This window comes from Zingiber officinale, chromosome 5A (genome assembly GCF_018446385.1).
Source record: "Zingiber officinale cultivar Zhangliang chromosome 5A, Zo_v1.1, whole genome shotgun sequence".
Classification (NCBI taxonomy): domain Eukaryota; kingdom Viridiplantae; phylum Streptophyta; class Magnoliopsida; order Zingiberales; family Zingiberaceae; genus Zingiber; species Zingiber officinale.
The window spans coordinates 118,960,668-118,984,669 of record NC_055994.1 but is presented as its reverse complement, the minus strand read 5'-3'; the positions used below and the strand labels follow the sequence as shown (position 1 = coordinate 118,984,669).

Here is a 24,002-nt window from a genome sequence, read left to right as displayed (position 1 = left end):
AATAATGGCGGCCACACGGTGGCATCTGGTTCTCAGCCGTCCGTTTAATATTTACAAATATTTGTTTTCTTAGAAATAAGTAAATAAATCTAGAGCAGAAAAAATTATAAATAAACACATTTTTGTTAATTAACCATCAAGATACTCGATTTATAGTCCTAAAATAATAGTGCAGTGAGAACGCCTTTTTAAATTTTTTTAATAGATAAGGATCGAGTTTATATTCAGTTAATTATGATTTTTTTTTAACAGACGATTAACTTAAATATATTGGACTGATGAACCTTATGTTATTCTGGTTAGCCTATGAGAAAATTTTTATAGGTTAAAATCGATGATGTCAGAATTACTAATGTCAATTAAAAAAAATACTCCATTTTTAATCTGCGTCCCCACAATGGGTCCCCACCACGCATTTACTGACGTAGCAGGTGGGCCCTGTGACAAAGAAGTCAATGGGAAAGCAGGAATGATGGGTTTAGTGGAATGCATCGGGGTCCTGTTCTCTTGGTGGATACGCCTCGTTGTCGCGTATTTAAGCGGGAACTCGCTTTCGTCCTGAATTATTCACGTGCAGATTACATCGCCAAAATTCTCAATTATTTCAAATGTTGAATTTTTTATTGACTACCTTTCACTTTCAAGATATTTGATAATCTAAAATATTGAAAAAAATAAAATTCAAAGAAAAGATCTCCATTTAATTTATCAAACACTACTGGTGAAAGGACGTTTCTTTTCTTTATTTATTCCTGTTATCGCAGTTGTGTTAACTGGTACAATTATATATAACTCATGCATATTTGATCCTGTTATCTATTAATTTATTATTTTACTGTCTTATCACATAAATGTGTATTAATAATAATTATATATATATATATATATATATATATATATATATATATATATATATATATATATATATATAAAATGATTTTAATAAAATTTTACTAATTTTTATTAAACTAGTAAATTAATATATATATATATATATACATTTTGATTAAATTAAATTTAAATAAATTTTTTTAATTAAAAAGTTTTATTATTATTATTATAATATGTAGAATAGAAGTATTTTTAGAATAAAAATATAATTAAATGTTATAATTTATCTTTTTTTTTAAAAAAAAATTCTTTACCATTTTTTATTCTTTCATCCCGGAAATTAGACGGCTCAGATGGACTAATCCCTGATAGGGTGGGTCGGGCCATGGCACGCTAATCATTTGACGGGGCGGAGCATGCCGACTCGTCAACATGACGGGTTGAAAAATTTCCAACGCAACCCAATCCAAAGCGAATTGCGGGTTTAGCAGATCTACCCACGGACTCATCAATTTTTTTTTTTAACAAATTAAAAAATATTTCGTATATTCAATATTTTACTTCGGAAAAATTTTATCAATTAAATATATCCACAAATATGTATTTTAAATATAAATGAACACAAATAAATACTTGGATGAAAAATATTATTTTTAATTTAAAATTATAATAATATAAAACTTAGTTTACATGTATTTTCAACTCGCGGGACAATCTAAATTTATTACGGGCTGACCCGCGTAGATCCTGAGCTTGGTGAGTCAGCTAATGATGAATTTGTATTGATAAAATTTCAATCTAATACGTTTAAATTATTTGACGAGATCGTCCGACGTGGAATGACGATCTACGAATTATCTTGACGATCTACGAACCATCTGTGGGACTCGATATTCGTATTCGATCAACAAAGATGGCTCATTTATTGAATTGCTTTCGTCAGCCGCCAACTCAACTTCCCGTTCCTTCGTCCTCTTCCTCCACTTCCACTCTCTCGCTCGCACGACGCACGTCGCACGTCGCATCGCACGCCGACATTCCTCTCGCTCGCTCGCTCTTCCCCTCGACGCACCAGTTCCTCTGCTGGAAGCCGGAAGCAGCTTCGGATCCTTAGCGGACGAAGAGAATGCACCGCTCGAGCGGCAGATCGGGACGCCGGAGAAGCCGACACACAATTAGGTGAGCCTTCCCCTTCCTCTCTCTTCATTTTATTAGGGTTGCACTTTGCATTTTACACGGCATTCGATTCCTCTGAGTTCTGATCAGAGGCCATGTTGCTTGAAAAAATATCTATGGTCTTTCAGATCCACTTCTTTGGACGCTTCTTTGCTTCTCTTTTTATAATCGTCAAATCGCATTTAAAAAAGCACAATCTTTTTCGATTTCATCATATTCTGATCAAGTCTTTGCTTCATTTATCCGCCTTCCCTCTACACCAAATTGCAGCTCTTACTTGTTTCTGAAGCTTAGTTTGGTAAATCCATCTGAGTTGGAGACAGATAATTCGTTGCTTTATATAAACAAATTTGTAAAGTTTGCTTTTTAAGCATCCTGTGCCTCTTTATAGAAAAAGGAGGTCAAGATAAGCATAATCATCTGGTCAAACCATTCTGCAGATTGCTGTTTCTTTGCTGGAACTCCTTATTCACTAGTTTTCATGTCTGATGGTTTCGATCCATAAGCCTGGATTTTCTTATTTAATTTTTCGGGTAGATTTTAATTGCAAAATTTGCTAATGCCTCAAGAGATTCATCTGATCCTCACATTAAATTTCCATCAGAAGAAAACCGGGTAAGTATTTTTGTTTTCAACTATAGCTTATGGCTCTATTGTGGAATATAGTTGCCCTGTAATCACATTTTTGCATGCTTGAATCTCAACAGTCTACCATTGGATTCCGGCAAAACTCATCCATGAAACCCAACAGTTATCTTGCAAAGGAGATATTAGATCACGAGGTATCAAAAGCTAAAGTGATGGAACACCACTCTCCCAGTTTGGTTGCAAGGCTGATGGGTCTGGATACTCTTCCATCTTCAGTGAGACACCAGAAACCTATTGATCGTTGTCATCTGAGAGCACTGGAGAGAGATATTTGCCACTGCACATTTGGAGTATCATCCACACAGGAGAAGCAGTGAGGTTCTTCTTTTCAAAGATGTATTTGAGGTGACAGAAACATCCAATGTTAATCTATAGGATCCATCATCATGTCAGGAGAATGCACACTTAGAGGTTTCAATTTTTAATCATATACCTGATGTCCCAGATTCAACCAAGGATATCTTCCTAGAACATCTCCAAGATCACAATTTGCTATCCATGAAACATTTTCGAGAGCCTGATAACGCAATAACCACATCTCAAGGGGATAAGATTACGATATTAAAAGCATCTAAAAGTGCTAAGAATTGTGGCAATGGAGGCCGGCTTAAACCACCTGAATCAGAAAGGATCCGAGATTGGTGTTCTGATTGGCAGCAAGAAATTTTCAACTCTGTCAATACAAACTTTGTCAACCCACATATGCCATCTGCATCACAATACAAAGGCAACTGTGAATCTTGTGCAAGTCCTGCTCGCATTGTGATCCTAAAACCAAACAAAGGGAAGACTAGAAAGTTGGCAAAGGATAGTTTATTTACGGATGAGGATTTCCATTTTAACTTTAAAGTGTTCAGTGAAATTGCTGCTTCTAGAATTCGGGAGATGCGTAATGAAGGGAAACAAAAGTTAGCATATCACACGGAGTTATCGTGCCCGAAGGATTCAATTAAAATTACCCAGGAAAAGACAAGAAAGGCGAGGCAGACTAGAAGCAGCCGAATTAAACATTATTCTCTATCTGAAAGGATGCCCTTTGATGATAATGGAGAGTCAGAGGCAACTTTTTTATCTTCTGATAACTTCAGGGTTTGGATTGGCAACTGCAACTCTTCACCTTTATCTTCAACTGAATCTTCTGTGAGCAGGGAGGCACGAAGGCGCCTGGCTGAAAGATGGAAGGTCACTAGGAAGTTTCAGAACGAGGGACATGGTTCTCATAGCTCACAGACACTAAGTGAGCTCCTTGGTCTATCTTATGACAGGACTGTGAAGTTTACTGAGGATACATCTGACATCACAACTGTTCTAGATAAAATTTTTGACAGCAATGAGGCACCTGGAAGCACAGACAATCTTTCTAGAATTGACAATGAAGACAGAGTACGATATGTGAGCCTACAGCCCTTTGTTGAGTACAATTCAAGTCTGAAGATAAATGACAGAGAACGAGATGTTGCCACAAATAACGATAGAATTGAAGATGTGACAATGAGACCATCTTGTATCTCTTTAGTTGCCAAAATGACTGAACCACAAACTGTGTCAGTTAGAAACATAAAGAATCAAATTCATCGATCTCAACTAGAGCATTTGGTTGCTAAGGAAAACATGCTACCTGAACAAGAAACTAATGTGAGCACAGAAGGATCAAGGAAGAGAGTTCACATGGCAAAAACAACAATACATCCTTCACCCATGGATTGTGCCAACTCTGATAGTCGACCAAAAAGTTGTGTCTCTATTCCTCAGCTTAGAGATGAGTCATGGGAGGAGAAACCAGCAACCTCTGCACTTGAACTGTCATTAGATAATGAAGGCTTGATTGGACAGATTCTAAATGCAGTAGCAAATCAGGTTTTCTTCTGTCACTGTATTTCTCCAGCAAAAATTTTTTTTTTTTGTTTTTACAAAGAAAATTATTAGTTTAATGAGATGATTGCTATGGCCAGAATTCACGTCTTTTAATGAGATTTTCGTGTATAACAATTAGATGCACTTGCTTCAATATAAAAGATGAAGCAAAATGAATCTTTTTGACATATTGTTTTTTCCTTGAGAAATTACTTTCACGGCTTTCAATTGGTAACTGGTTGTAGATTAGAGTCACAAATTACTCTTATAGCTATCGAGCCTACTTTTAGCCATGCCTAGTGTTGCTAGGATCCATTTCATTTATCACATATTGTCATCATTTAATTGATTATGTAGTTCGATCAAGTATGATTTGCTTCTATCCAAAGCATTGGTTTCTTACCTTTAAACATTCAGAATCACAAGGGTTTTACTTAATTACAATCTTCGGAGACTGATACATTAAAAGGTAGATTATGTTCTTGTTTTTTTGTCAATATGTTGCTTTGCGTTATATTATACTTGGTTTTATTTTTGGGTTTCATTGTTAATACCAAGACCAAGAACATCACTTTGCAATACTTAAAAGAAAACTGCATCAACACAGGAAACTTCAATTGACAATCTTCCACTCGAGCCACTTCACTCTGAACCTGATATGGGTGTATTAGACACCCTAAGCACGGAGGAAAATGAACAGGCAAGCCCAGTCTCTGTTCTGGAGACTCCATCAGAAGATGAAGCATATAGCTCAGGATGCTTTGAAAGATTAAGTTCAGATCTCAAAGGCAAGCAAAGGAACTTGTCATTGTTTTCATGTCTTCATTTAAGACTATAAACTTTCTCATATTTGATCTTAAATTTCAGAGCTTAGGAGGAAACTTGAACTTCTGAAGTTGGAGTCAACAGATGTATATACTCAGAAAGCTGAGGTCCCACCTAATAAGAGATGTTGTGATCATGATATGGACCAAGAACTCGTAGACAGTGATGATAGAGACTTTGCATACATGCTTGACACTCTTCAGGAATCAGGCTTCCTTGGTATTATTGATAACAAGCTAGTGGATACCTTGGACCAAAATCTCTTTGATAAACTAGAGAAGAAGTACAACAAAGTTGTGTTATGGCCAAGATCCGAAAGAAGGCTACTGTTTGATCTTATAAGTTGCACCCTCACAGAAACGGTTGCTAGATCATGCAAGAATGTGCATAGCATGTCAGAGCTTTGCCCCCTGGCATTGGACTGCAATAGCGTTGCAAAAACTGTGTGGCAAACTCTAGTCGAGGGAAGGAAATTGCTGGATTGCAGTGATAGGAACGAGCTCCTCGACAAAGAATGGCTTCTCTTGGTTTGTGATGTTGATTTGATTGCAATCCGAATTGAAGGGATGGTAAATGATGTACTTTTGGAGGAACTTGTTTTTGATTTGTTTAACTAGGCAAAGGGCAGCAGAAAATTCACTGGTGTTCGATAGGCTCTACTCTCATGTACATCTTAGTATTTAAATTAGTTGATATGTGAAGATATCAAAAATGGTGCATGGAATTACCTAATTGCAGAATATCGAGGATTACCGTAAGGAGATGGTAGAGATGACAGAGAAGTTACAAGAGCAAGAGCAAGTGGTCTTCTAGGATCAGAACACCAGCACTTACGCTCACATTATAGAATTGCTGATTGATGTCTCGCCCTTTTCTCCTCTGCGGAGTTTACTCCTTTACGTATTTGGTGATATCATTGCCTACATTGCCTACAGCCAGACGACTGGCATCCATGGGAGTGTGGCCAATCATCTTCTAGTGATCACAAACACTACTGGAAAAAACTCTTTTAGCCGACAGAATTATCCGTCGCTAATCGGTCGCTAATTGAGAATAGAGACCAATTAGTGACCGATTATTTCCGTCACTATAAAATGGGCCACTGATGTCGTTGAGCGAAGGGGGTTAATTGTCGTCGCTAAACTTAGCGATGAATATTAAAATTCTGTCGTAAGATTAGGGATGGAAAATTTAATTCCATCTTTAAAATTAGCGATGAAAGGTTAAATTCCATAGCTAATTTATAACGGAATTAAAATTCCGTCGCTATATTTGTTAACAGAAAATGTTGCTGCTAATTAGTGACAGAAAATTAAAATTTCGCCAATAATTAGTGATGGAAAATTAAAATTACGTTGCTAATTAACTTAAAAATTTCAACAACCCCTTGCGATTTTCATATTTTCCTTATTTACATATAAAGTATCAATCAACACACAATCACAAATGATAATTTTCATAACACATTCATATTATAGAACCAAACAACACAACATAACAAACAATACAAAAATCCATATATTCACATTATACACACAAACAACATAACAAACAATACAATCAAATCCAATCCAACAATGATGAATATTTAAGACATCTCAAATTTTCCTAATAAATATCTGAATCTAATAAATCCAAATACATTATCAATGATAATAAAAACCTCCTAGCGAACATATTCAATCCCACTCCAAAACTAGCTAGTAGTATCCAATCCTATAGAAAGTATAATATGATAGGTTATTAATAAAATAAGGAAAAACTAGTTATACATCATTAGAATTATGACTAACAAATTAAATTTAAACTAAATAAGGTCAACAATATAATAAAAAAATGTTAGTGATAATATTCAGATTTATTCTCGAGCATCTCGAATCTCTAGAGTATCCTTCTGAGCAATCATATTCTTAGATGCTACAGTGATGCTTTAATAATGGTATTACTAGTGTTTGGGAAACCATTCTAATCTCCCAAGCAATCCAAGTGCTCAAAATGCTACAGTATAGTACAACACTACTACAATGGTGCTACAATATTTCTGGAATCAAATGCTCACTGCTACAATAGCTACAGTGGTGCTACAGTGTTTCTGGAAACCATTCTTTCCCCGAGCAATCGTCCAAATGCTCACTGCTACAATAGTTGCCGTAATGCTACAGTGGTGCTTTCTTTGAACAATCCAAGTGTCTAAAATGCTATAGTACAATAGCTATAGAGTGCTGCAGTGTTTCTAGATATCATTCGTTCTCTGAGCAATCCAAGTGCCCAAATGCTACAGTACAACACTGCTACATTAGCTACAATGTTGCTATAGTGTTTCTAGAAATCATATTAATCTCATGAACACTCATGTTCTCATATGCTACAGTATCACACTGTTATAGTAAGCTATAGTAAAATAAAGTTACAATGCTATGGAAATCAATCTGTTTTGTTGAGAAATATTATTAAGTTCCGACGAGTAATATTACAAGTTCTGTCGAGCATTAGAGGCTCCAAAGTTTTTCGTTAACAATATGTGGCGATTGATGAATGGAGAAATAGGTGAAGGTTGTTGGATATGGTCCCCTAATCACTCCTCCAGCGAATAGCTAATGGGCTACATGGAGATTCCTTTCTAGAAGGTTATGTAAGGAGTGGAAGGAGGTAAGTCAGAGGTATGTTGGTCTTCTTATTCTCGCAAGTGGATGTGACTCTTCTCCACCAAGCTCTCTTCTTCTTCTTCTTCTTCTTCTTCATTTGATCGGTGACTAACTTGAGTGTCGGAAGGGTTGTGCCAGCAAGATGGCTCAAGCTCTAATTTGTGTTACATCTCAGGATACTAGATCTCACAAGTTGAAAGGCTGATCCAAGTTTTCTAGAGAGGAGGAGTCCGAGTGAGCGGAAAAAGATGTCATCAATTAGCTAAGACAATAATTTTACAAGTTTTAAAAAAAGATACCTAAATACTAGTTTGGATATCTACTTATGATTATATATAGAATATATCATTATATGCAATGTTCATGAAAAAATGTAATACAGTTAGAGATGCATCTAATATAAATATTAATAGATCTATTTTAGAGGTTAATACACCTCCCAGTTAACTACGGATGAGTATCATGAGGATTTTGAGTCTTTTGAGAGTAAAAACCATGCAGTGTTTGACTCATTTGAGCCTTGATTTTTTGAATTTCCTGTCCAATTTGCTCATATCTCATTTGGAATTCTCAAGACTTTTTAAATTGTTTCTCTAATGTCAAGAGTCGATTCTTCAAATCTAGGTTTTCTTCTCTTAAGGCTTGTACTTTAGTAGATGATCCACTGAGACAACCCCTGGCGCTAGGAGCCATCACATGTGTTGGATCGTAAGCATTCGATAGAGGGGGGGGGGGGGATATTGATTAAAAAGAAATTATTGAGAATACGCAACGGAATAAGAAATGCGAAAAAGAATGACACAAGTAGTTTTACTTGATTCGGAGCTTGTGTCGACTCTTACTTCAAGGCCCGCATACAAGGGTGCTTTTGATGGGCAATTCACTAGCAATTTGAAATTGTTTACAGCTTAAAGTACACGAAAAGCTAATGAAAGAAAAGCAATACTGACAAGAAAAAGAAAAATGAAAAGAGCATAGCGTTGTCAGACTGTCTTCACAGCGTTGCAGGAGCACCAAAGAGCGAATCGTGAGTTGTTTTTGGAGCTTCAACCTCTACCCTCCTTATAAAGGAGGTTCGGGGCGCCCGGAACCTTCAGGGCGCCTTGATTATGACGTAGCCGAGCCAACCTGGGAGTTCCACGCGGCAAAATGACGTTGAGGATAATTTTTCACCTCCGGGCGCTCGGATCCCTCCTAGGTGTCCGGACCCCATTTTTCTAGCAACTTCCTTCCTACAAGAAAACATTAGTCTGGAGGCAAACATATGATATATATCCTTCAACACAGAGTATTGGCACAGTTTAAAATTAAACAGAATATTAATTAGATTCCGTCTCTCTGAGACCGAAATCTAGTCAAGATCTCGACTTAGAGTTCCGAAATGGTTCTAAGTCAGATCGACACCTAAGTTCCCTTCCCGGGAACGCGTCCTTACAGTCACTCCCCTCCAGTGACTTACCTTCACTTACCTGCCAGACGTCTGGTCAGCCCTTCGACCCGTCTGGACTTCGTGTCAGCTATCCGGTCAGCCCGTCGACCTAGCTGGACTTCGTGCCAAACGTCCGGTAAGCCCGTCGACCCGTTTGGACTTTGTGCTAGCTATCTGATCGACTCGTCGACCTAGCTGGGCTTCGTGCTAGACATCAGGTCAGCTCGTCGACCTATTTGGGTTTCTCCTGCACACTCGATCAGAGTGTTAGATAATAACGAAACTAACTTAATCTATTTTGTCTTTCATCAAAACTTGAGTTAGACCGTTAGTGCTAACCGCACCAACAATCTCCCCCTTTTTGATGCAATGACAACCTGGTTAAGTTAGTGATAAATATGCATGTAAGAAACAAGCACAAGGTTGTTAAGTTGACTTTTAAATTTTGTTTTGTTTCTGTTTGTTTAACTAACTTAACCACCTAACCGTCCCCCTTTGGCATTCATAAAAAAAAAATAACATAAAATAGCAAGGTAACTTAAAAAATGCAAGGTAAAATAAATTTAGAAATGTAAGTCAGATTATCTTGGGGGAGTATAACATAGAAAAATGACTTAAGTTTTTAACTTTTATCTTTTTTAAAAAATAGCTATGTTTAATTTTTAAAAAGATAATTGTAATTTTAACTTAATCTTTCACAAAGAGTTTTGCAATTTGGAAATATAATTTGTAAAGATAGTAAAAAAAAATATTAGGATTAAGTTCAATTTATAAGTCAAGTTTTTAAACTAAGTAAAATCAAGTTTGAGTTTGAAAAAACTTAACTAAGTAAAATTTAAATATGACTTTGTAACATTTTAGATAATTTTTCAAAAATATGTTTTGAAACTTGTTATCCAATTTTCAAAACCAACTTTTTAAAACTAAGCTTGGAAGGTTTAAATCAGAAACCAAGTTTAGAAGGTGTCATTTTCAAGATTAAATTTGAAAAGTTTAAAATTTGAAAAATAAAGCAAATTTTCAAAAATAATAAAAACTAATTTTGAAATTTTTGAACACTTAGTTTTGACTTGATTAAAAAAAGGTATTTTGTAAAAATTAATTTTAAAATAAGTAGAAAAATAATTAACCCCCCCCCCTGAACCTGACATTATAAAATTTGTTTAACCAGTTAGCTACTCACTGACTATTCAGAGGATACCAACTTTCACTTGGTTAGTCAAGTTAAGTCTAAGCATCAGTTAGTGTTTGACTAAACTGAATGACTTAACTTGATTAATATCTGTTTGATATTTAACGCCCAGACTTATGTCGATGCACTGAGATAAACATCTTAAGTCAAGGCAATTCGCCTATGCATCTCACCCCTTTCTATGTTTGGCAATCACAAACAAGGGAATCCTAAGGTGTTGGTGAGATGCTCAGGTACTAGCCCTAGGGGAACATGCTTTCTAAGAGATTATTCTAGTCTAAGGCTAAAACTATTTTGAAATTCTAAAAATAGGAAATTTTGAAAACATAAAAGCATTTTACCTTAGAATTTGGAAATAACTATTTTTGAAAACAATTTTAAAATTCCTAATCTATTAAACACATCCTTAATTTTCTACGTAGATTGCTAAACTCACCGTCAGAGAGGGGTTTAATAAATATGTCAGCTAAATTAGACTTTGACTCAATGTACTTGAGTTCAATGTCTCATTTAGTGACATGATCCCTGATAAAGTGATGTCTAATTTCAATGTGTTTGGTTCTAAAATGATGCACTAGATTTTTTATTAAATTAATTGAACTAATATTGTCAATTAATACTTTTACATTTGTAAGGTTTAAGTTGAAATCTTTTAAGGTGTGTATCATCCATAATAGTTGTGCAACACATTCTCCTATGACTATATATTCTGACTCAGTTGTAGATAGAGCAACACAGTGTTGCTTTCTACTATACCAACTAACAAGTGATGGACCTAGTAGTTGATATCCACCGCTTGTGCTTTTGCGGTCTATTTACACCCAACATAATCTGAGTCAGAATACCCTATTAATTCAAAATTATTAGTTCTAGGATACCAAATACCCACATTTGTTGTTCCTTTAAGGTATCTAAAGATTCTTTTGACTTGAGTTAAATGTGATTCTTTAGCACAGGTTTGGTATCTAGTACACATACTAACTGCAAATAAGATATCAGGTCAACTTGCAGTTAAGTACAGTAGGCTACCTATGACACTCCTATAGTATTTTAAGTCAACTGGTTTTCCATTGGCGTCATCATCTAGGATTGTATTTACTGACATAGGTATTTTTATTTCTTTAGTATTTTCCATTCCAAACTTTTTAAGTAATTCTTTAGTGTATTTTTGTTGATAAATATAATTACCTTCATTTGTTTGTTTGATTTGTAATCCTAAAAAGTAAGTTAATTTGCCTACTAGACTCATTTCAAATTCTTGTTCCATTAAGTTTGTGAATTCTTCTAAAAATTCTGAATTAGTTGAGCCAAAAATTATATCATCTACATAAATTTGGGCTACAAATATGTCCTCTTTTATTAATTTAACGAATAGGGTCAGGTCAATTTGACCCTGGTTAAACCCTTTGGATATTAGGTAAGAGGTTAGCCTTTCATACCATGCCCTAGGTGCTTGCTTAAATCCATATAAGACTTTCTTTAATTTAAATACATAGTCGGGATGTTCTAGACTTTCAAACCTAGGTGGTTGTCCTACATAGACTTCTTCTTTTATTAATCCATTTAGGAAGGCAGATTTAACATCCATTGGATACAATCTGAACCCTTTATGGGTCGCATAACTGAGTAACATTCTAATGGACTCTAATCTAGCTACTGGAGCATAAGTTTCATTATAGTCAAGTCCTTCAACTTGACTAAACCCCTTAGCGACTATCTTAGCCTTATTTCTAGTAATTTCCCTAGTTTCACTTAGTTTATTTCTAAATAACCATTTTGTTTCTATTACTTTTTTTATTTTTGGGTGGTGGTACTAAGTCCCAAACTTTATTTCGCTCAAATTGAGCTAGTTCCTCCTGCATAGCTATGACCCAGTCTGAGTCAAGTAAGGATTCAACTATGGTTTTAGGTTCGATTTTTAAAATTAAAGAAATTTGACTTAGATTTCTAAAGGATGACCTAGTCTGAACCCTTAGGTCTGGATCACCAATTATCTGGTCAGTTGGATGATTTGGGTTGACTCTTATGGTTCTAAGAGGTTGATTTTCTTGAGTTCTTTCTTCCTCTTCACGATCTAAGTCTTGATTGGTTCCTTCTTGATTACTATTGCTGTGAATGAACTCAATTGGCTGAAGTTGGGTTTGATCTAAGTTTGGTTTGGATTCCTCAAATTTTACATTGGTGGTTTCTTCAATTTTTAATGTAACCTTATTATATATTCTGTATCTCCTACTGTTGAGTAAATATCTCACAAAAATTCCATTTTCTACTTTAGAAGTAAATTTTCCTAAATGTTCCCTTGTGTTTAAGATGAAGGCTGGACACCCAAATATTTTAAAATATTTTATATTGGGTTGTTTATTATAATAACTTCGAAAAAGGTTTTATTACGTACTTTATTTAGGGTTGTTCTATTTTGCACGTAGCAAGTTGTACTAACAGCTTCTGCCCAAAAATATTTGGGAATATTATATTTATTTAACATAGTTCTAGAGGCTTCAAGTAAAGTTCTATCTTTTCTTTCTACAATCCCATTTTGTTGAGGAGTTTTTGGGCATGAAAACTCATGATGATAGCCATTTTCAAGACAAAATTTATTAAAGTTATGATTTTTAAATTCTCCCCCATTATCACTTCTAATTCTCTTAATTTTAAGATCTTTTTTGTTTTCAACTTGTTTACAAAAGTTTGTAAAAAATTCAAATGTTTCATCCTTATTTTTTAAGAATTTTACCCAAGTGAACCTAGAGTAGTCATCTATTATTACTAGACAATATAAACTACCGTTATTGATTTGACCCCATGGGAGTCAAACAGGTCTAGATGCAAGAGTTCTAGTATTGAATTAGTTTGAGATTGATTAATTGGTTTGTGGGTAGATTTTGTTTGTTTGCCTTGTTAACAAGCATTACATATGGTTGAGTCTAAGTTAGGTAATTTTGGTAAGCCTCTAACTAATCCATTTAATTTACTTATATTTCTGAAATTTGTGTGTGACATTCGTCTATGCCATAACCAAGTTTCTTCTTTTTGTGTTAAATAACACTTAATTGAAGAAGTGGTTAAGTTAATTGCATAGATGTTATCTTTTCTGAACCCTTTTAGGCTTATAGTAGGATTATCTAGGTGTTTGATTAAGCATTCCGTGGATAAGAACCTAACTTTATACCTAGTGTCACACAATTGACTGATACTTAGGAGATTATACTTGAAATTTTCAACAAGTAAGATATTTGTAATAATGAAATCAAATTTTAGCTCAATGTTACCTATACTAATTACCTTGAATTTGCCATTGTTTTAAAGGCAACTGTTCCTAAGCTTTTGTAAGTAAGTTGGGTGAATTTAGTATGATCTCCAATTATATGTTTGGAGCAACCACTGTCCAAAATCCACTTGGTTTCCTACAATAGGTAGGAACTAGAATTAGTCTAAGTTCAGGTTGATAAGATTTTAGATTAGTTTTAAAATAAATCTTAAGTTAATTAAAAATTTTGAGTTAATAAATTTTCAAGTTAGTTTTAAAATCAATTTTTAAGTTAATAAATTTTTATAAGTTTTTTTAAAAGAATTTTTAAAAGATTTTTTAAAATAATTTTTAAAGTTTTAAAAAGAGCTTTTAAAATAATTTTTAAGGTTTTTAAAATAATTTTAAAAGTTTTTTTAAAAGAATTTTTTTAAAATAATTTTTAAAATTTTTAAAATAAATTTTAAAGTTTTTAAAATAATTTTTAAAGTTTTTTAAAAGAGTTTTTTAAAATAATTTTTAAAGTTTTTAAAAGAGTTTTAAAAATAATTTTTAACATTTTTCAAAGAGTTTTTAAAATAAATTTTAACGTTTTTAAAAGAGGTTTTAAAATAATTTTTAAAGTTTTTAAAAGTTTTTTAAAATAATTTTTAAAGTTTTTTTTTAAAAAATAATTTTTAAGGTTTTTAAAAGAAAATAATTTTTAAAATGATTTTTAAAGAATTTTTAAAATGATCTTTAAATTGTTTTTTTTAAAAAAATTTTAAAAGAATTTTTAAGGTTTAAAAGAAAATAATTTTTAAAATGAATTTCAAAGAATTTTTAAAATGATCTTTAAAGTTTTTTTTAAAAAATAATTTTTAAAAGAATTTTTAAGGTTTAAAAGAATTTTTTAAAGTTTTTTTAAAATTTAATTTAATTTAATTTTATTTTATTTTAATTTTTATTTTATTTTAATTAAATTTTAATTTAGTTTAAATTTAATTTAATGTAATTTTAATTTTAATTTAACTTTAATTTAATTTTAATTTAATTTAAATTTAAATTTAATGTAATTTAATTAAATGTAATTTTAGTTTAATTTAATTTAATTTAATTCTTAGTTATTTCACCTGATTTACGTTTTCAATTAGGGAATCTTATAATTTTGTGAGATGAATTAGATTCAGTTTTAGGATTTGGTTTAGCTTTGTGTTAGATTCAGGTTTAGTTTTGGGCTCAACAAATAGACATTCTTTGGATAAACTTCTGGGCTATGGTGAGTCACTTGGATATCATTAGAGTAATCATGCCTTCGAGGTTTTCCAAATAGTCCTATCTACTGAACTAATACAAAACCTTCGTCTAACTGGTTAGGATCTATAAAGAGTAGCTTCGGTCAGTTCCACTTAGCCAAATGCACCAGGTCGAAGCCATATCTTCCTAAACATGCATAGACTAAGTTTCCCTAACGTACTATCATCTAAAACTTTACAAGTAACATAGGTCTAGTTAAGCTTGGTCCCTTTCTAATTAGTCCTAATTACCCTGCCGGGTAGCTTAGTTTGGGTTACCCTGTCGGGTAGGTTAGTTCTAGAGGTGCCAGCTATTCTGGAGCCTCCCCCTGAATTATTGGCCTTTATTTAATTTTTGGTTCTTGGTTTATGTCTGTTCTTTTTGTAGTTATAATTTACTTGATGATATTCTAAGTCTTGGTGTGACTTAAAATATTTAGATTTTGAATTTGTTGGTCTAGGTTTGTATTTTATTTTTTGATTTGATTTATTTGATTTTATATAATATATTTTTTCTTTGGGTATGTAGTCTTGGTTAAGTCCTACTTGCATGGTTAAGCATGCTTTCAGAACCCAAACTTTACTTGATTGTTTGTGTTGGGTTATTAATAATTTAAATGTTTTATTCGAACTTGACTTGTAGCCATGTCTGATTTTGTTGTAAATTACTTTTTGATTATTTAATATTAGATCTAAATTCTTAGATCTAGTTGTAAAATTTTCTAACATTTCTTTTAATTTGTTAATTTCTATTTTAGTGATAAATTCTCCTCCTCAAGTGTTAGATCTTGAGTTGGATTTGATGTTGTGCTTTGTTCCTTGAGATTTTGATTTTCCTCAAGGAGCGTTTTATTTTCATTTTCTAATGTTATCAATTTCTTATTCAAGCATGAAATAATTTTAAAGAATTTTTTATTTAAATTATCATTTACCTCGTCGGGACCTTCGGAAACGAGTACGGACTCGTGGCTCGATTCGAGTTTGGACCCGTCTTTCGATTCTTCGTCCGATTCTTCTTCGAGGGCCATCAGCGTGAGGTGGCTCTGGTGCTTCTGATCTTCAGCCTCTGATTCGTCCGAGGAGGAGTCATCCCAAGTCGCTTTGAGAGCCTTCTTCTTGGATGTCTTTGTCTTGTCGCTCTTCAGTTTTGAGCACTCGTTCTTGTAGTGACCCTTTTCGTTGCATCCAAAGCAGGTCACATTCCTCGGTTCGTTTGGAGAGTTAATATTTTGCAGGTCCTTTTTGCTGAAGCTCTTCTTTCTCCTGGTGAACATTTTCCTTACCAGGTTCACTAGGTATTCTTCATCTTCAGTCTCCTGATCAAACTCTTCTTTGGGTTCAGGCTTGTTTTTAGATCTCTCCTTGAAGGAACCTGTAAACAAAGCTACACCTTTCTCGGTCCCGGCGTTAGTTTGCTCATGCAATTCTAATTCACAAAAAAACATATCTAATTTTAATTTTGATAAATTTTTAGAGATTTTGTAGGCATCCACGATAGATGCCCATAAACTATTACGTGGAAAAGCGTTCAAGACATACCTTATTAAGTCTCGGTTCTCCATTTGATGTCCTATTGCGTGGAGTCCGTTGAGGATGTCCTTGATCCTCGCGTGAAGCTGACTTGCCGATTCTCCTTCCTGCATTTTAATGTTAAATAGCTTATTTAATAAAAAATCGCGTTTTGTTACCTTGGCGTCGCTCGTTCCTTCGTGTAGCTTGATCAACTTGTCCCAAAGTTCTTTCGCATTTTGGTGCGGTCCTACCCGGTTCAGCTCTTCCTTTGTCAGTCCACATTGCAGTGTGTTAAGTGCCTTGTAGTCCGTTGATGCTTTCCTTTTCATGTCCGGAGTCCACTGTTCCAGGTCCAGTGGAATTCCAGAGTTGTCAACTGGTGTTCTGTAGTCTTTTATGACGCTGAACCATTGGTCAAAGTCCGTCTTCAGGTAGACCTTCATCCGCTTCTTCCAGTACAGAAGGTCATCCCCATTGAACAGGGGATGACGTACTGTAATGAAGCCTTCAATTTGAGACATCTTGCACAAGAAAAAAATTGACAAAAGAACGTTCCAAGACTAGGTCTTGGATTAATAGTGCGGGAAAAGATAGAAGTAATTTAAGAACTGAATTGGTGTTGCACCAATTTAGATTGATTGCGATGAAAGAAAAAGTTTCCAAAAAGGTAATAGTACCAGTTTGGAAAATTTTGAAAATCTGAAAACCGAAAAAAAGAAAAGAAACACAATTAGTTTCACCCCCTATCTGATTGGTGGTTGCACCAAATCAGAGCGGTACCTGCTCTGATGCCACTTGTTGGATCATAAGTGTTCGATAGAGGGGGGGGGGGGTTGAATATCGATTAAAAAGAAATTATCAAGAATACGCAGTAGAATAAGAAATGCGAGAAAGAATGATACAAGTAGTTTTATTTGGTTCAGAGCCTGTGTCGACTTATACTCCAAGGCCCGCACACAAGGGTGCTTTCGATGGGCAATTCACTTGTAACGCCTCGCCTCCTACTGACTAGGCTGTAAGGCCGGGGGTTACAATCCCTGTGCTAGACTGAACTATAAGGTGTGGAAAACTGAAGTAATTTAAGACTTCATGCTATTTGCTATAAAACCTGAAATCTATATTCAGAATACACTTCTGAAGTTATACATCAGCTATAAAGGGAACCTAAACTCTCTATTTGGTAAAAGACTGAAAGCAGACCCTTCTAGCTGAAATCAGACTCTCCAATCGATCAGTTGATCGATTGGAGTTGTTGATCGATCCACTGATCGATTTAACGTGCTACTGTGCATGGAGGTCCCGTCTCGATCGATCGGCTGATCGATCCAGTCTGGCCAATCGATCCAGAGATTGATTCAGAAGCTCTCTGTTCACGGAAGCAAACTTCCCGATCGATCGGCTGATCGATCCAAGGCCGATCGATCAGCTGATCGACTCATCAGCTCTCTGTACATGGCAAATCACGTTTCGATCGATCGGCTGATCGATCGAAGACTCCTCAATCGATCAGCTGATTGACTCAATGGCGTTCTGTACACGGGGACTTCTTCCGATCGATCAGCTGATCGATTGAGGACTCCTCAATCGATCGGCTGATCGATTGGGTTTCTGATTTCTGCAGAAATCAGACCCGAATTCATACAGAACTCCCAGAATTCACTAAAACATAACATCACTCACATTTTACTATCTATTAACAAGACAATTAGCAATCTAAGCATGGCAAAACCCTTAGTTTCACAAATCATGAGACTTAGCATCCTAAAAGTGCAGAAAAATAACTAAAAGCTGAAATTCTAAGTCTTTAGGTGGACTATTCCCCAAGAGTCTTTATTCCAAGTTCCTTGCACACACATCTTTATCACATCGCCCTCCAGCCTTTGCTAATCCATCTTTCCTTTGCCTTTATCTGCAGTATAAGGAAAATGAAACTATAAGCTTGGGCGCTTAGTAAGAACCATCTACCTCACAAAAACATGCATTTGCAGAAATCATGCTTTTTGAAAGATGCTAAGCTGATATGCAAGCTGAGAATCATACTAGAAATGCTAAAACATGACATATGAGTAGGTAACTCATGGCTATCAAGAACTAAACATAAAGCTATCTGCTATATCAATAGAAAACTGAACTGAAGCTAAGTTGAATTCACTTATCTGTTTTGTGAAGTTTGAAAACTATTTTCATAAATAGGTAAAAATGCTAAACATGCTGCTGATGGGCCCGACAACTGTACTTGCTGTGCGCGCATCCCTAACTAGGCCCGAGGTAGCAAGTCTCGAATCTAGTAGGGTTACTAGGTTATCTAAACCTAGGGACGACTATAGGAGCCCAACCCAAGGACATTTGAAGTCCAGTACAGTGCCACTGATAAAGGAAAATACTGTTTATAACTGATTTATCATATCTTGCTTTTTACTAGGTTATCTGAACCCAGAGCTAGGTTATCTGAACCTAGAGGTGACTGTGGGAGCCCACCCATTGGACCGTAGTCCCATATCACTGAAGCAAGGCTATGCACGCTATCTAAAATGCATCTAGGGCATTTAACTGAGTTATGAAAATGCCTATTGTAACATTTAACTATCCTAGACATTTTATCGAGCACTTGGTGTGCTCTAATTCTACATATAGCTAAACTAAGACCATAAAAGTGAACTAGAACCATAAAAGCATGCGAATAGCTACTTATACTGCAGGTGAGGGGTTACTTACTTCCTGCGCTAATTTTTCTTACAATCCGATCGCTAGGTTTTCCAGAGAAGAAGGTCTTCTCGACGATCCGCTTACGTCTATGCTTTCCTCTCGCGGAGGGGAGTGTCCTTGTGCCGGAGTCGTCGCCGGAATGTGCTCCTACGGCCCTAGGGATGAAACCCTAGGTTTCTTGGACTTGGCGTGAAGAGAGGGTGCGGGAGAAGAGATGGCGTCGGGTGAGGGTGAGGGAAAAGAGAGTTGTCGTTTGGAAACATAATAACTCCTCTCTTAATTTTCTATTTATATTAAGTGATTAATACCACCCAACTAAATCTTAAATAGAATTGTTCTCCCCTTCTTTCAGCACACCCCTGCTGGGGCCCCTTGGTTACTAAAGTCATCTATAACTCGTAGGGTTCGCTAGGTCTCGGGTTTAATTTCCGCTTAGACTATTTTACGTTTTTATTTAATTTTGCTACTTCTGCTACTCCAAAAATTCCATGAAAATATTCTAAAATTCCAGAAAAATTATAGAATATTTCTAAAATTACTTTGAGAATTTTCGGGCATTACATCACTAGCAATTCGAAATTGTTTACAACTTAAAGTACACGAAAAGCTAATGAAAGAAAAGCAATACTGACAAGAAAAAGAAAAATGAAAAGAGAAGAGCGTTGTCAGACTATCTTTGCAGCGTCGCAGGAGTACCAGAGAGTGAATCGTGAGTTATTTTTGGAGCTTCAGCCTTTACTCTCCTTATAAAGGAGGTTCGGGGTGCCCGGAACCTTCAGGGCGCCCTGATTATGACGTAGCTGAGCCAACCAGGGAGCTCCATGCGGCGAAATGACATTGAGGATAATTTTTCACCTTCGGGCGCTGGAACCATCCCGGGCGCCCGAACCCCATTTTTCCAGCAACTTCCTTCATACAAGAAAACATTAGTCCGGAGGCAAACATATGATATATATCATGCAACACAGAGTATTAGCACATTTTAAAATTAAAAAGAATATTAATTAGATTCCGTCTCTCCGAGACCAGAATCTAGTCAAGATCTCGACTTAGAGTTCCGAAATGTTTCTAAGTCTGATCGGCGCTTAAGTTCCCTTCCCGGGAACGCATCCTCACAGTTACTCCCCTCTAGTGACTTACCTTCACTTACCTGTCATACCTCTGGTCAGCCCTTCGACCTGTCTGGACTTTGTGCCAGCTATCCGGTTAGCTCATCGACCTAGCTGAACTTCGTGCCAAACGTCCGGTTAGCCCGTCGACCCATTTGGACTTCGTGCCAGCTATCCGATCGACTCGTCGACCTAGCTGGGTTTCGTGTCAGACATCAAGTTAGCCCGTCGACCTATCTGGGCTTCTCCTGCACACTCGATCAGAGTGTTAGATAATAACGAAACTAACTTAACCTATTTTATCATTCATCAAAACTTGAGTTAGACCGTTAGTGCTAACCACACCAACAACATGATCATATATGATATCGCCTTGGACCCAAGATCGTAGAGGGAGGAGGTCTTTTTTCCTTCCACTTATCATATTATAATAAATCTCATTTAATTGGTCGATAGATAGAGTCCATGGCTCATCTCTCACTATGGCAGACTGAGACGCCTATGCAACTCTAGGAATAATTTCATCTTATTTAAATAAAAATATATTCATATAAGATATATAATTAGCAAAGCTAATCATTGTCAATGGTTAAACGTATTCAAGTTTATATTCTTACATCTAATGTCTTTGATTGACGATCGACAAATGTGTCATCCTTTGTCTTGTGTGTCTCGTTAAATATGTCACAACAAGTAGGAGGTTGTTGTTGTTCATTTGTCTCAACATTAAATAATATAATTAAATCAACATAAATGCATTGATAATTAAAGAATTCGTATATAACTTTATTAATTGTAAATTCACCAAGTCTATGACATGCTTTACGATTGATCGGAGTCCAGCTATATGCTTTGTGGATCCGGTGCTAGGGCCAACTAGTTTAGTATTTCTATTGGCTTGAATTTGACTACCATCTTTCTACAACTCAGATGGCTTGACATGCAATCCAAATATCATATGATATAAAGGATGATCTTGTTCGCTTTCTTCTACATTTGTATAGCATATCCTTGTAGAGTTTGACATAAGCATTGTTTCAGGTTTCATAAAAGTCCATCTCATGCCTTGACTCCCAGGTATATTTTTTCGCAACAATAAGTTCATAAATTAGAATAAAAATCCTGATAATAAAAATCTCGTATCTCTTGGTCTACATGCCTCTATAAAGTACCAGAAGTGCACACTTGTTCTTTAATTTATTCAATATGTACGCTACTACCTAATGACCATCTAGAGTAAAAGTGCATGAAAAAATTATAAACACTAGAAATATGTTACAAATAAAAAAAATAGATGAATTAGGAATTATTAATAACATCAATACTTACCAACCCCCAACAATCCGTAACATAGTTTGGCCATCAGGTGCTCCTACCTGATCTGACATATCTATATCTGCATAATAATATTATAATATATACACATTCAAAATAATAATCAAATCAGAACAATAATGTCTAATATGATATAACTATTAAGATCTACATATAAAAAATAAACAATTATAAGTACTGAATTTATGAACATTAATGCTAATATTTAATCATCATTATAATCTAGATCATTAATATTAATATTATGTAGGTACTCCTCACTAGATTCTATTAGTTCAACAAGATCCTCACTGCTGGACATCTCTCCAACATCTATCTCTTTGTAAGGTACATCAACATCTATAAGTAATTGAGATGTTGATTGAATATGGGAATCTACTGAATATATCTCTACTTCTTCATTTTGAAATGCATCATGGTTTTGGGACATGATGAAGTTTGGTATTTCTATGGTTGAGCGAGTCTTCATTCAACAAACTGTTAATCATTTACTAGTTCTTCTTCTCTTCGTCGGGTATTCAATATAGAAAACTTGACTCGCTTTACCATGAAAATGAAAGGTTCAAACTTGTTAAATTTTTTATTTTTATTAACCTCAATTAAATTATAGTTTAAATATATATATTCTGATACCTATTCTTAGAGTCAGATCATATCAAGAATATTTGAATAACATACACCTTTTTATGGGTAAGGCAAAATATTCAACCTCTATGATTTTTTCAAATCTCCCATAATAATCAAACTCTATATTATTATTGTTGATAGATCCTTTTAAGCAAACACCAGAATTAAAGGTTAGTCTGTATGAATCCTGTTGGTCATATAAAATTTGAAACCATTAATATAGTAACTAGAGTACACTCTTATGTTACGGAGGAGTCCAGATGCAAGATTGATTATTCTTTCATCTTGCACATTTGATATTCTACGATCCTTCACCTATAAAAGTAGTTATGATATAAATTTGGTGATAGTTTGATACAAATGCATGAAAAATAATTTATTCTCTAACTTAGATAGATTTGAAATCATAATGCAAATTTCATCTTTATCTTTTCCTCTAGTTCACTTGCATCGATTGTTGGATTTTTATATTTATAGTTGTTGTTCGAAGAAGCTATCATGGAAGGTAATTTTAAGACAATTGAGATACCAAAAAAAATATAAGGGAATAAGTGTTTGATTATATCAGTCATCTCACCTTATGTAGGGTTTGACTTTATCACCATTTAGGAATATGTATATTCTTACAACCTAGTATTCTTGTTAATTTAACCATCTTGAAATAAATGCATCTATTGGCTTATCAAAAAACTTGAAAATAGAAAGCATCTCTAAGTCTATTAGCTGAGTATCATCAGAATTTCGAGAACACTTGCGATGTCTGATTTTCATATTATCAGTAAAATAATATGAGTAGAAAGAAGATGCTTAAGTAAATAAGCACTATATATTGACCCCCTCAAATCTTACTTTGTTACGAATATTATTTTTTAATTTTCTCAAAAAACCATTCAAATGGATACATCCATCTGTACTTCATAAGACTAGCTAGTTGTCACTAGTAAGGTAAATGAATAGGTAGATGTTCCATTAAATTAAAAAAACTGGATGGGAATATATGCTCAAGCTTACATAGTATGAGGGAAATGTCTATTTCTAGCTTAAGCATATCAGTAGTCATAATACACCTTGCTATTAAATCTCTAAAAAATAGATTCAATTCTATAAGTGCTTGCCAAATATTATTAGGTAATAGATCATCAAAAGCTATAAGAATAAGTCTTGGTATGGACACATGACAATTATAACTTCATTCTGAACATTTTTAACTTGTTCATATCCACGCATCGGGCCATATTTGAGGCATATGCATCAGGAAATTTAATTTTTTTTTTGACCAACTATATAAAGTTTGCTTAGCCTCTTTGTCCAATGTATAACAAATAATTGGAAATTGATTTGTTGTTTTATTCTAATACAACTCAAGTTTGTTAACTAGTTCTATTAATTCCTCACATGATTTTGCAGTGTCTCTATTTCTTCCAAGAACATTCATCACAGTGTTGAAGATATTATCAATTTTTTTCAACATGCTTCACATCTATATTGTGTCGAATGATTAGATACTTCCTGTTGGGACCGAAAAGTAGCTAGAGGGGGGGGGGGGTGAATAGCTCTTCGCGTGCTCGTCGTCGGCGTTGCTCGTTTCTTCA

At 34.8% G+C, this 24,002-nt stretch overlaps 1 protein-coding gene and 1 long non-coding RNA gene across 2 annotated transcripts; both read left to right on the top strand.

Annotated features, from left to right (window-relative positions):
* Positions 1–1,722: 1,722 nt before the first annotated feature.
* LOC121981480 lies at positions 1,723–2,857 on the top strand. Its single transcript, XR_006111822.1, has 3 exons — positions 1,723–2,010; positions 2,448–2,622; positions 2,715–2,857. It is a non-coding gene; the product is annotated as an uncharacterized LOC121981480 (long non-coding RNA).
* A 210-nt stretch (positions 2,858–3,067) lies between these two features.
* LOC121981479 lies at positions 3,068–6,029 on the top strand. The gene is made up of 3 exons (XM_042534016.1): positions 3,068–4,512; positions 5,117–5,297; positions 5,377–6,029. The coding sequence occupies exons 1-3, from the start codon at positions 3,154–3,156 to the stop codon at positions 5,949–5,951; spliced, it is 2,115 nt and encodes a 704-aa protein (XP_042389950.1). The 5' UTR covers positions 3,068–3,153; the 3' UTR covers positions 5,952–6,029.
* Positions 6,030–24,002: the final 17,973 nt, after the last annotated feature.

Bases quoted from the DNA above. Each gene is read 5' to 3' on its own strand.
- LOC121981479 (XM_042534016.1), top strand. From the start codon at position 3,154: ATGAAACATTTTCGAGAGCCTGATAACGCAATAACCACATCTCAAGGG. The intron at 4,513-5,116 runs GTTTTCTTCTGT...GCATCAACACAG, and splicing joins TAAATGCAGTAGCAAATCAG to GAAACTTCAATTGACAATCT. The intron at 5,298-5,376 runs GCAAGCAAAGGA...CTTAAATTTCAG, and splicing joins ATTAAGTTCAGATCTCAAAG to AGCTTAGGAGGAAACTTGAA.